The sequence below is a fragment of the Mycteria americana genome, chromosome 5, assembly GCF_035582795.1.
Source record: "Mycteria americana isolate JAX WOST 10 ecotype Jacksonville Zoo and Gardens chromosome 5, USCA_MyAme_1.0, whole genome shotgun sequence".
Taxonomy (NCBI): domain Eukaryota; kingdom Metazoa; phylum Chordata; class Aves; order Ciconiiformes; family Ciconiidae; genus Mycteria; species Mycteria americana.
This window is the reverse complement of record NC_134369.1, coordinates 17,823,509-17,837,296: the sequence shown is the minus strand read 5'-3', so window position 1 is coordinate 17,837,296 and position 13,788 is coordinate 17,823,509. Positions and strand designations below refer to the sequence as shown.

The 13,788-nt window shown below is 38.4% G+C and overlaps 1 protein-coding gene across 4 annotated transcripts in view; it reads left to right on the top strand.

The window, feature by feature from the left end:
* The window catches only part of KCNQ1 (potassium voltage-gated channel subfamily Q member 1), a 371,056-nt gene that overhangs the window by 261,323 nt on the left and 95,945 nt on the right, over window positions 1-13,788 (top strand). For all 4 annotated transcript variants that reach the window (XM_075502322.1, XM_075502321.1, XM_075502319.1 and 1 more), the window contains 3 exons: window positions 3,053-3,147; window positions 3,843-3,889; window positions 4,690-4,751. In XM_075502322.1, coding sequence (XP_075358437.1) covers window positions 3,053-3,147; window positions 3,843-3,889; window positions 4,690-4,751 — 204 coding nt within the window. The remainder of the gene's footprint in view (window positions 1-3,052; window positions 3,148-3,842; window positions 3,890-4,689; window positions 4,752-13,788) is intronic.

The window sequence follows — 13,788 nt, the reverse complement described above, 5'->3', positions numbered from 1 at the left end:
TGTGTGTAATCTTTTCTAATCTCCATACTAGGCTGTACAAACAATGTCGTTCAGAGTGTCCTGTGCTTCAAAGGACTTCTACCCATTTTATTTGACTGTTATTTGGTTACATTTCCCAGAAATTCCCCTAGCACGGATTCCCCTCTCCCTTTCCCGGGCCTGCCTCCCTGCACATGCAGTTACTAGGGAACAGCAATGGCCAGTGGTGCACATTTAATATTTAATGTTGGCTTTTGTGCCTTTTGCAAACTTTCGTATATGATGGGGGAAATTTTAACTCATTTAAGAAGATTTTTTCCATTAGTATTGGCTAATTAGCAGAGGGACGAAAGTAAGGAAGAGAAGAAGTTAAGGAAAGCTGTGGGGTTGGCTTCTACTTTTCTATCTTCAATACTCATCCATGGCCTCCTGCAGGTTTTTTTCCTTTTACAAAACTAACATGTTGTCAACATCAAGAGTATTTTCTCTTGAAAGATCAGCTTTCAATATGAAGTAATTACAGATAATCAGTACTGACTATTAAATACCTTATCCTTTTCAGAAATTCAGCTTCATTCATAAATTCTATTTACTCCAGGTTTTCAGTTCTTGTTTTAAAGAGAAAGAAGCAGCCCAGTAACTGAAAAACAGGCAGGGACTTACCTACTCTTTCTACTGTCACACACCTGCGTCGGGGTGTGAGGACGGCAGGAGAAAGCTCTGCACCTTTATTCTTACTGAACAGCTTTTCTGAACCTGGAGTTTTCAAGCTGATCTTGCCGATTTCTCTCTTGCTTATATATAGCACAAAAATAATCCAAGAATTCATTTTTTTTTATATCATCATGTTTACAGTACTAGTCCATGGAAAGACTTAAGGGCTTATGCCATCACTGAATCATATTTCTTTCTTTGTGGATGTTAGTTATGATTTATGTGTGTAAGCAGTCAGGGTTCTTGGGAATTCTTGTGTGTGCTCTTTGGTTAGATTGACACAATTCCCATTCCTGTTTAGCCTTCCACTAGAGACTATCTCACCTTCACCCAAGGTTTGCAGTTGGCTTTGGGGAATCTGGCAGACTGAAATATAATTTGTTTGATGAAGTGATATTATTAAAGTAATGATTCCTAAAATGTGGGAGCTACCTCCCAGGCAGGTGCAGGGGACTGCATGAAGGTGCCACAGCCTGGGTTTTATATTGTATCTCACTTTCCTTTGGCTTAAAAAATAAGGTATTTGTGGCATGGAATTGAGGAGAAGCTGCAGTGTGTGAAATAAGGTTAAGCAGTGCAGAGACATCTCCTGCTTTTGAAGTATAGGTGACAAAATATTTCTGACACCTCAAATAGGATACAAATTCTGGTATGTTAGAAGCTACCACTGTAAACTCTTTTCCTTGTTCTCAAAAGATGCAAGAAAGGAAAAGTTGTAACTTAGTGTTACCAAGGCTTTTACCAAACCTTGAAAATTATCTACAGAGTATCTATAGACAGCATAATGAATGAGTCAGAAATATAGAATCATAGAATGGTTTGGCTTGGAAGGGACCTTTAAAGGTCATCTAGTCCAACCCCCCTGCAATGAGCAGGGACATCTTCAACTAGATCAGGTTGTTCAGAGCGCCGTCCAGCCTGACCTTGAATGTTTCCAGGGATGGGGCATCTGCCACCTCTCTGGGCAACCTCTTCCAATGTTTCACCACCCTCATCATAAAAAAATTCTTCCTTATATCTAGCCTGAATCTACCCTCTTTTAGTTTAAAACCATTACCCCTTGTCCTGTCGCAAAAGGCCCTGCTAAAAAGTCTGTCCCCATCTTTCTTATAAGTAAGCCCCCTTTAAGTATTGAAAGGCCACAATAAGGTCTGCCCAGAGCCTTCTCTTCTCCAGGCTAAACAACCCCAACTCTCTCAGCTTTTCCTCATAGGAGAGGTGCTCCAGCCCTCTGATCATCTTCATGGCCCTCCTTTGGACTCACTCCAACAGCTCCGTGTCCTTCTTATGTTGGGGGGCCCCAGAGCTGGAGGCAGTACTCCAGGTGGGGTCTCACCAGAGCAGAGTAGAGGGGCAGAATCACCTCCCTCAACCTGCTGACATATCATTTATTGTTACTGTATTGTTCGACTGATTTGATTAACATCTTTAAGAAAAGGTTTTCTACCAAATCATAAGTTCAGGTGTTACTGTTCGGTCTAATGTGTGAGGTTTACACCCTACTTGTATTCCTCTCCTCTCTCCTCTGTTGTGTTAGAGCTTCATTGCTGCTCCTTATATGTAGCTCTGGCACTGATTGGACTCTAGTTTCTAGATGTAGGATTAAGATACTTTTAATTTGTCACTGCACTTTGACAATTTCATTCAGTTGCTTTCCAGTTAGTCTTGGTGTTTATTGGTTAAAATTATGGTCTTTATCTTCAATACTACACAAAAGTGTTTGTATTACTAATAGGTCAAGTTAAGGCTTTCCTATGTATGAATTGCAAATTACAGATGCACGGCTTTCTCCCTGGTCATTCCTTGCACCAATATTTTCCCAGTATTTCCCAGTAGAATTGAAAGCTCAGCCAGTCTTTCTGGAAGAGGAAATCAGTCCTGCACCTTCAGCCAGGACTCTGCTTTAACCTTCCCATGGTAAGAGCTGAACTGAGAACTCCAGCTGTCTTGCTGCTGACTGAGAATAAGGGCTTGTGCATGTGAAATACCTCTTTACTGTTTGGTGGCTGAAGAGTATGAACCTTATTTCCAGAAGAAACTAGACTGACCACAAACTTCTGAGCAAAGTGCCAGATACACTTTTTTGGCCCCAAGTTCTTTTGGCCTCAAGTTCGGTGGGTAATCTCTTGAAAGGCACGTAGACCTGCAGTAACAAAAAGGTGGAGGAAATCAGAACTGTCATAATTATTCCACAAAAAATGTATGATCATGGCAACAATCAAAATATGTCAAATGTTTACACAGTGTTAAAAAGGGTTAAAAGAACTTACTGTTTACTCTTGAAAAAAATCTACATTACCATAGACTACTCCTACATCCTTCTTGCTTAAAGGCATGGGTTTTGGTTTTTATTTTACAGCAAGCTAGAAAGCCCTATGATGTCCGAGATGTTATTGAGCAGTATTCTCAGGGTCACCTCAACCTGATGGTGCGAATCAAGGAGTTACAAAGGAGGTATGTCAATAAAGTTCAGTGTCTGTATCCAGCAGAGGGATGTTTGTAAATAAGTCAGTGGTTGGCGCCAGGGCTCAAAAACTGACAGGGTTACAGGTGCCATATTGGTAGGACTGTGCAAAGTTACGGAATATAAAATGACATTCAAGTAAAGTTTTCTTTTCACACAGGAAGGAAAAGGCAAAGAGCTTAAAAATCTGATGATCGGGACTTACAGTTTTCATCACACTTACATGTATTTCCTCAGTCCCTGCTAGCTTTGACTATACACTGTATTCCCTATATGTTAGGGGCTGTATTATATGTGCAGAGTGAAATACTGTTGCCTGCTCTGGTAGAATTGCACATAAGAGCAAACTAAGAGATGACAGATAGATGCAACAAGTAAGCTGCAGAAGAACAAGGAAAAGAGGAGACAATGCTGTTCATGTGGAAAAGCAATGGGCATGGAAAGCCACTTTACAGTGGTTAAAGAAGCTAAAGACCAATCTAAGTCTAATCCCATTTTGTTGTTGTTTTTTTTTTAATTTGAACCTATTTTTAGCCCAAAGCAACTGCTTCACTTACAGTACAAACCAGAACTATTTGAACTTCACTTTGCTTGTTTGTGAAGAGGTCTCCCCTCTCCAGCTGGAGAAAGTGTGGAGGCTGGTTCAGGCTGATAAAAACTAAAAATGATTCTTTTGGTTTTACAGGTTGGACCAATCCATAGGGAAGCCATCTCTTTTTATCTCCGTCTCAGGTAAATTAATATGAAGGATGTGTCTAAAGTTAATCTGATGAAGATATAATTAATGGAAAATACTTGTTAAAATACTTTTTATTTTGTTGTCAAGTTTTTAAACAGTGCCAGCTAGTTGTCATCTGAAGTTTAGGCATCCACAATAATACTTAGTCATCAACACCTTTAAAATAGGGTTGTTGTTATTTAGATATTTAAAGCACCTACTTCCACTGAAGTTTTCAAAATGTTGGCTCTAATCTCTCTGAGACTCACCATATTTTCAATAAAATGGTGTGCTATGATTACGGAATTCCTATGAAATCAGTAATATTCACATAGAGCTTTGATAGCTTTGAAAAGAGACTGGAAAAGGAGCACAAAGTACTAAGTTTGTTTGTGACAAGTCTGGCTAATGAAAACTCTCTGTTAATGTCATTTCTATATAGTTTATAAGGGAAAAAAGATAAAATGTTACCAAATGCATTGTTCAAGTAGGCTGTAGAGTCTTTTGCATAGTGGCAGATTGTTTTTAAATGGCAGTTAAAACATTAACTAAATTGGGAACAGTTTTGTTCTCCCAGGTTAAAGCATAAAACTAAGGTTGAAGGCGCCTTAAACTTAAGGGCTATTAAAAGACATGGCATGGGCTAATGCTATAAAAAGAAACAAAAAGCTTCTTTTAAGGAATAGAACTAGCAGCCTGGCAAAGGTGTTCAGTTACACTGCGTTGGTGGGCTAGTTAAACACACCCTGTTGTGGCTTGCTGCTATTTTGTTATACCACCATATATTAATTTGAAAATGTTTCTTGTTCCACAGAAAAAAGCAAAGATCGAGGGAATAACACGATTGGTGCCAGGCTGAACAGAGTGGAGGACAAGGTAAGCCTCAGTTAGACTGGCAGTGAATGAGGACATGTTCTGCGACCGAACAGTGCTTGTTTCATAGGATGTGGGGCAAAATTCAGCTTAAAATAGAGTTGAATGCCTGGCTTTTCCAGGTGATGGAGTGTAATTTTAGTGGCAGATTGCATTTTTGGTTCTTTCTTGTCATTTTAACAGAATAAGAACAAAACAGACTTTAATTGATTTCGGTCTCTTTTGGGGCTCGCTTGGGTTTTTTATTTTTAACTGTATATATTACACATGTCTCAATGCTCTACTTCCTTCCTCCACAATAGATAAAAGGCTCTGTTCCTTTAATACCTCAGTATATTATGGTCCCTAAGATTTCCCTTTGATCGTTGCTCTGTTGTTTATATAACTCCACCTACAATTCCTTAGAAAGAGCGATAGCAAACCTTGTTCTGTCCTGGTTTTCGTTCCTTATGATAAATGGAGTTTCTTCTTTCAAGTGATGTGAAGCCAGAAAAAATCAGACTTGTTCTATAATCTCAAATTAACAGTTAAGTGCTTCGTAACCCTTTATTTCAACGCTGGCTGTGCTTGAAAAATTAGATGACAGGTAGAGGCTATGTCATTGTTTAAAAAATATAGGTTTGCCTGTGCTGGTATTAAGAAGAGAAAGGGACAGTTAAGAGAAATGGTTTGAATCCTTTACTGATCTTTTATAGTGATTTGGTGAGGGGGTGAAAGAATTTCTTTACCTTAGGATTATTTCACTCATATATCTAAACTGTTCATTTGGTATTAAGGAGTGAAAATTTTTCTTGAGGAAAAGAGCTTACAGAGTGTTTCTTCCACAACTGGAAGTATGTGATAAACTCATGAAGGATTTGTTCTGAAGAAATATCCAGCAAATATTCTGCAAACCAAAAGAGGTGTGAGCAACACATCCCAAAGGATGCAAACTGAACACTCTGATCTGTATCGATTCACTTGTGGCATATCCCTTCCTTACATATTTCTCCTTAAATACTTAAGATAAACTTGAATGATAGTACTCAGAACTGTACTTCAATCTATTGGAAAAAAATAGCATTTTAAAGGGAACAGGTGCCTTTTGTTATATAGGGTGACACACAGAAAGGGTGAAGTAGAAGATAGGAAGGTACAGTGCATTTTGCACAAAGAAGAATCACTGTGCAGTGCTCGCTCAGATCTGTGGTTGGTAACTCTTCTTACACATGGAAGCCCTTTCCAGAAAGTTTGGATTACATTTATTTATTTTCCCTCCATAATGTCAACTGAAAGTGTGGAACACAAAAAAAAGTCTTGTGACTTGTGACAAAGAGCAATGACTTTTCAGTTTGGACAAATAATTCTCAAATGACAGCTAAAACAGCTTCTTAGTGCTATTTGTAAAATCTCCAACGAGCCTGGGAAAGCTTTGGTGTTGTACTGGCTCAGAGATAAGCTGTTTTGGGGTTATTAATTACTCTTTTTACATCCTTACAAATAAGTACACCATGAATTTATAGTGACTGTTGTTTTATGTCTTGTAATGGGACTGTAAAACACTCCCTGTTTAATTTTAGTATAGCCGGGTTAAATTTTAGCCTTGTTTTAAGTAACAGACCCTTCTTTCTTTGCAGTTGCATGAGGTCATCTGTGGTTTCAGAGTTGTATGTTATCTGCCCTATACAGCTAGTCCTATCTGCAGGAATTTTATCTGAAAGTAGCTGAAAGGCTAAAAATAGAGAATTTCAGTTGGACTCGGCAAACAGTGGCATACATGACAACACACTGCCAATGCTGAGATCACATTTTTGCAGCAGCTGCAGATGGTGGCCAAAGCAAGTTTTTTGGTATTTTCGCTCTTCAAGATTGGCCTTCTCTTTCCTGTAAAGTACATGGTACATGGTATGCTTTCAACATACAATTAAATCCTTCCTAAGCTGAGCACTATATAAAGGATATCTGTGTCAGCTGGTTTTTAAGGTGACTACGTATTTTAAACAGTTACATCCCGTTTGGTTTGTGAATTAGTTTTGAATCTTGAACTTCTGAAGGAGAGATTTTCAGGGGTGCAGGCTATTGTTAGCATCTAACCACCTTTTGTGCATTTGAAAATCTCCTTTAAGTCATTTTAAAATGAGCCGTAGCCTTCTGAAATTATTTGGACACTCCTGCTACAGCGAGAAATGACATGGTACTTCCCATGCCACAGGAATAAGCTGAGTTCTTCTAACAGATCTTTCTCAATGATTGTTAGTATGCTCATTGTGGCAGAAGGCTGGTGTACAGTTGTCAGAAAGTATGTGTTAAAGCAGAAAGTCAGAGAAGAAACCCTGAACCTTCATTTTTTACACTTTTGGGTGCTTCTGCTTATGGATGTCTGCTGTCAGCACAAGATCTGCTACTTGCACATCACAGAGGCAGAATCCAATTTTATATATATTCCTATAGACTTTTGTGGAGGTGGATTTTAACTCGAGAAGCTTTTACAAATAAAGCTAATTCTGTCTTCAAGAGTATTTGATCATGTTTCTGGGACATCATGTCACTCTTGCAAAGCTTTTGTACTTGTGCCACAAGCAAACACGCTCTAGAGGCACATATATGGCTGGCAGTACAAGAGGGGATGGCACCTGAAAGGGACATTTTAAAAATAAAATACTTAAGAGTCAAACAACACTATATTGACAGGAATTATGATACTTTATGGCACAAATCTGAATTTTGAAGTATTGAAATCAGCAAAAAATCATGTTTTCTTCTTTTAAATTTAGGAATATGTTGGGGGGGGCAGTGTCTGTAGAGTCTGTTCATCTTGTGCACCGAGTGAAACTGACCTTGCAATATATACAGTTTGTGATAATGTAACTAAATATTGTTTCCTAATACGTAAAAGCCAGGAGGATGAATCACACTTGCAGGAACCTTCCTGCAGATTCCTTCCAGTAGAATTTTTTAATTTTGGCAAGCAACTGAAAAGGAGGTTTTGTAAATGTAACTAGAAACTGGACAACCTGATAGGCCTTCGTGAAAAGAAATCACAATCCAACATGTAATCACAGCATATTTTGACTTTGCCATTGTTCTCTGTTGCTTATAAAGCTGAGGGTAGAAAATGCTATTTTCTTCTAAAGCTGTATTGCCATGGCTGAGTGCAGGCAGTTGCAGGCACCCGCCATGCCCACACCCCAATCTGTTGGGACACCAGCCAGCTTTGGTCCAGAAGGCATGTAGCTGCAGTAGTGCAGTGCCTAGACTGAGCTCATAAACCCTGCTAAGTAGCAATGGTCCAAGTGTGTGCATGTAGATACGCCGATCCAGTCCCTCAGAGAATGTTGTTGAGCAGGATTACAGCAGCAAATCAATTTATTTGCGGTGACCAGCCTTCTCTCTTTTCATCCTGAAACATCTGTGAGTGACTATTCAGCCTACACTCAAGAAACCTGGCCACTGCTGGCTTGCTACCAAAATCAAAATCAAAAACAGTTTTTCCAGATAGGCACAGCTGTGTGTGCGCAGCGCTGTTAATCCTCACACAGAGAGCACTGCGTGCCAGTGGTTTAATTCTGGGTGTGCCCAGCAGCTTGATCCAGGAACAAGCCCATAGTGCACTCAAAAACTTCTGTATGCTACATCTCCTCTTTTCTTTTCACTGCTTTAATTGTAGCTTGGCTATAAATGACTGTAATGCTAACTTTTTAGAATTAATCTGTTCTTTTTCAACCTTTTGCTGACCATTAACTTAGATATAACAGGCACCACTTGCACTTTTTAGGTAGTCAGCCAGGCTTGTTGTTTGGCTGCCCTAAGATAATTCAGTCTTAAATATGGGCACTGCCAAAATCATCTAGAATATACAGAGAGGGCTAAAATTGGCAGTCCCTGGACTCTCGCCAGTCTGTTGTGCCTACATACCAGACTCCCCCAGATGTCAGTAGGTCCTGCCTGTGGACCTCCCAGAGCAGAATAACAGAACCCAGATTTACAAAAAACTTTTAAAAACCATTCTGAGCAGTAGACATTATGCTCTATTCTCTGTTAAGTTGTTTTAAAAATAGGACTTAACCTTCTGCAATGATTTGGACGCTTTAAAATTTGCCTTTTAAGAATAGTTATAGCAATCCATAGTTATAGCAAGTCCCTTCTATATACTCAGAACTATTCCTGTACCTTGCAGGAAGTACAGTATTAATATCAGTATTGCCAAGGTCACTACTAACACCTTATAATAGTCTTTTTCAATTATAAGGAGTATTAGGAGTAATGCTATCTACTGCTAAATATTAAGTTGTAGAGATTTAAATGGAGATTTCTGTTTATACAGAAGGTATGGAGTAGTGAGACGTGACACCCTTTGATGTGAATCCAACAATTTTGCAAGACAATATTCATTCGAAGCATATGCACATTTTGCATGCTCACCGCTGAAAATGTGAACCCTTGTATTCTGACTAGTACCAACCCAAAGAGCAACATGCAGAACTTCAAACATGCGGTGCAGCACTGAACAGAGGATCATTTCACTTTTTCAGATTTACTTTATAAGCAGATTGCACCACTTCTTAAATCAATTAAAACCAAATCTATCACGTGAAAACATCTATCCTAAAATAGATGCTACTGTACTGCTTGAGTTCCCTACTGGAAATCTGAACTGATCTTGGAAACCAAAACTGAAAGGAAGTTCTCTTCTTTGCACAGTTCTTTTGAGTTCTGATTATGGTGATTGGGTTTTCTGTCTTCCAGCTACAATGTCTTTGATTGTTAAATATATAGATCCCATGTTCACTAAAACTGCAAGAATATGATATATATTTGATACATTTTTCACTGTGAGTGCCAAGTATGAAACTTTTAAAGATAAGTAAGTACAAAGGCTTTATTTGAGGTGGCTTTCAAAAAGTGGTGGACCTGTATGTTACAACATTTATACACATGGTATGACATTTTCTTCTGGCCAAATAATTTTCTGTAATTGTTTCACCAGAGCATTGATTCTATCCATATGTGTATTAGAAACCAGTTTGACTGGAACCGTGTTAAACACAGTCCAGCTGAACAGAATGACCATTGATAAGTCTAGGTCTAGTTACTAATTTTACTCTTGCTCTTTCCTGCTCTTGCTTTCTGATCAACTAATAGTTCCCCATTGCAAAAGGTTCCATATCTAACTTATTTCTTTTGTTGATTTTCTCAAAAATATATGAGCTTGAGTTATATATTGCAGAGGAATTTCACTGTAATGTTAAATTTGATGTTTCATTGTATCACAAGGTAAATTGTAATCATGCCATTTCTAATAATAAACTCCCAGCCCATCCAACACGGAAAGGTTTAGGACATGCTCCAGAGCCCATTAAAGGTGATGGGAGTTCCTTTGACCTGGCAGGCTGTGAAGCAGGCCTTTTAATCAAAACATAAGGTAGCCTTGATAAGCCAACATTTCAGCCTTCCTTCATCAGGGTAGGTAGAAGCATTAAGCTTTATTAAAGTTGTATGCCTTTGAGAGGATTTTTTCTTTTGGTTAATGTGATACAGTTTTGCTCAGTAACACAAATGTGTTACTTACATGACAGCATTTCTGTCATAAATGGAGGTATAACTCTGGATATATGTGTGTCTCATTATTGGATGCTCCATATTTACAATCCTAAGAGCGTACATTAGGTAGTTTAACATTTTACTTAGAAAAGTATTATCTCATCTACCTCTTCCTGGGTTCACAAATACCAGGTTTCATGTTGACAGCTTGTTCACCTAAAATAATGCTTCGTGTGTGGCCAGTCTTCCAGTTTTATGTGAAATATCTGCCTTATCTAATATAGGATCAAACCTTGGTGGGTTTTTTTGTCTATTTTTTATGGCATTTTGTAGCCTGTGGGAAACAGTTACTCTGCTTCCTGCTGTAACAAAGCAATTAGTGCAAACCAAAAAAGGCCTTGACTGACGATGGCCTTCTTGCACATCAGTGTGTAATGGATAGGGACATTTTGGCTTTATTTTTAATTGAGTAATGATGCTGAAAAATTGATGGTAAAAGACTGACAACCAACCATCTTCTGAATTTCTAGTCGGTGCTGGAAACCATGGTTAGAGACATGAGTCATCAGTTGAAAGAGATGGCTTCAGAAAGTGTCTGGTGTAGAAATATTCAGCATTTTGCAGGCTGAACATATGTGAGGCAGTTCAGGTATAGAATATTGGCAGCTTCTGCAATAGGTGTGTGAGGATTTGCCTTCCTGATAGCTAGAAACAGAACAAAAAACTGTGGGTTTGGATTGAAATTTTAAAATACATGCAATATCAATAAAAATCAAAATAACCGCTGCCAAGCCGTTACTCATCTTGTATATAGATCTTGCAATAACGCAGAAGTAATAACGTGGGGGATATGGAGGAATATTAAGAGGCATATGGAAGATTAAGTATCCCTATTAATTTAATCCTTAGTCTTTTTCCAGATGCTGAAGTACAAGCATACGGAAGCAATTTTGGTGCTGAACTTTGTGATGGAGGATGCCTATTTTCTATAAATTGGACTACAACTAAGCACATCTTTCATCAATCTAGGTCATTAGGCAGCCTTAAAATTTTAATAGCTTTTCTCTCACCAATCTGATAATATTTCAGTGGGTAAACAAAGACAGACTGCAGATTTCCATTTCCAGTATCCTATACTTTCCATCTCCCTAGCTACAGTGAAATACAATTATCAGGCATACATGTTAAAAATGAAAACAAAAAATAATTACTTGTAGGATTCACTGCTGCCAGAAGCTTTGGTAGCCAGAATAGAAACAAACGGAGAGACAGATTAGGCAAAGTCATGGAGAAGGGCTCACTTGAGGATTATTAAACAGGAAGTCTGTATGTAAACTCCAGTTTAGCAAGTACTTTAAACAGTAGTTAGCGATGAGTTGGTAAAAAGACGAAAAGCATGATTTTATGTATATGTACTTTCTTACACTTTTTTTAAGGCTTGGCTACAAGCTTGCACCACAAACAAGATAACTGGGTGAGATAAACTTTAGTCTTGTTTGATACAGCCCTTTTTATGCTAGGTTGTTATCCACAGCTGCTTGCCACTGGATTTGGTCACCCATACAGCCCTATGCAGCTGAACGTTGCTGTACAGTGTCTTAGACTTGATCTGTTTATGAAGGCTGTGCAGGCAGACCACTATGCCTGTCTAGAGGACATTCATGTGAGTTTTTGCAGCACTGTGCCTTGAAGGTCTTTGGAATAGCCTTCACTTGCAACTATTTGCTAGCACTAATTTTATCTGTTTGAAGATCATTAGATCCTACCGCAGCACAAATGAAAAACAATCAATTTTTGTGTTAATGTTGAAATTGTTTAATATACTCAGTGTTAAGTACCACCTGTAACCTCTAGGCTATTATCTAGGCGCAGTAGGTTAGATATAGTTACAGACCTGGCCTACAGAGCAGTGTTACAAGCTATGATGATGTTTTATGGTCTATTTCTGTAGTGTCAGCCCTTGGATCACAGGAAATGTGATGATGTAAAAAAAAAAAAAAAACAAATCTGGCATCTGAACGTAAATAGCCACAGACAGTGAGGATACTGCAGCTCATTAGCTTAGTTGCAGGAATTGAGAGTATACACTCTCTCAACCCTGTAAAACAAAGTTAAGCAAGACAACATATTAACTGTATTCTAGAGAATAGTGACTGAAGGTAGTTCAAGCTAGCACACAGTTGCTGTGCTAGTGTGTGCTAGTGTTCAAAAGCAATGACTAATTAAGCTCTGATCATAGTCACATGCAGTCATCTGTGATACTCCTCTACATATTTTATTAAAAGCAAAACAGCAAAAGTGAAATATTCCTAAAGAAAATGCTTCCTGTTTAAGTGAGTCGCTATAGATTTTGCCCCAGATTTCTAACGCTTCTGGATGCAGACAGTAGTTTGGAAGCATGACACTGAAGGCAGAGTGCAAACCTTTACAAATACAAAGTGTTATATATATGTATTGGTTTTTTTCATCTCATTGATTTCTTCCCTGTTTGGGATCTGATTAATGACCTTCGAATTCTTAACACTGGCAACAGCTGCATGCGTGTGATCTGCATAGCTGTCTACTTGCTTATTAAGAGCAGAAATCCCAGAGGAATTTTAGGTAATATGCAATATATCCTATAAAATCTAGGAATCTGGGGGGGGAAGGAGGAATGAAATAATGTGTTACCAGTTGATAATCTCTTAAACAATCTTCAGATTAGTTGCTGGTTTGGGGATCAACTGTTTGTGTTTATATTTGAGTAGGTATGCAAGTGGATGTAAGGTCTGCAAATTGAGATGACTCGATTTTTTATTAAACCACATAAAGCCTGTTTTGTCTGGAATTGAAAGATAAACCCAAGCAAGATTTGAAACATAGCCTCCATCATTTTTGTGCATAGACTGTTTACATTTGATGTGGAATGGAAATGCATGGTGAATATGAGAGAGAATGTGGAACAGTTGTATGTACTAAATACCTTGTAGAGCAGATCAGAGAAAAGGGATTTAAGTGAACAACACATGTGCACAGTGTGCTACACAGAAGACTTTTATTTGTCTTTCTTATAGGTTAAAGGAAAAGAAATGACCATAAGATCATCTCTGCATTTTATTTTGTGTGTGTGTGTTGCAGATGAGCAACCAAAAAGCATTCTAACATAAATGGCAAATTTTGGTTTTGATACACTAGGATGAACATCTACTGAAGTTAGATGCATCAAAGTTGAAATTGTTCCTTGTCAAAGATGTGTTTTTAGAGTGATCTCACTAGAATTAAAATAATTTATTTTCATTTGCAGTTGAGTATCAGGGAGGAAAAATGCATGGAGTTGAAAGGACTCTGTTCAGGCTGCAGTCTCTTCAGGTTGGAATCTATTCAGCTCTTGGAAAAGATTCAGAGTAAAGGAAGGTATACTTCCTTTCTTACGCAAAGTCCATACCTTCTGTCAACCTATCTGCTCTCCCCCCCCCCCCCCCCCCCAAATAAAAAATGGAAAACAGAAATGATCCTGTGCTGTTTAGATTGCAGGAAGAGA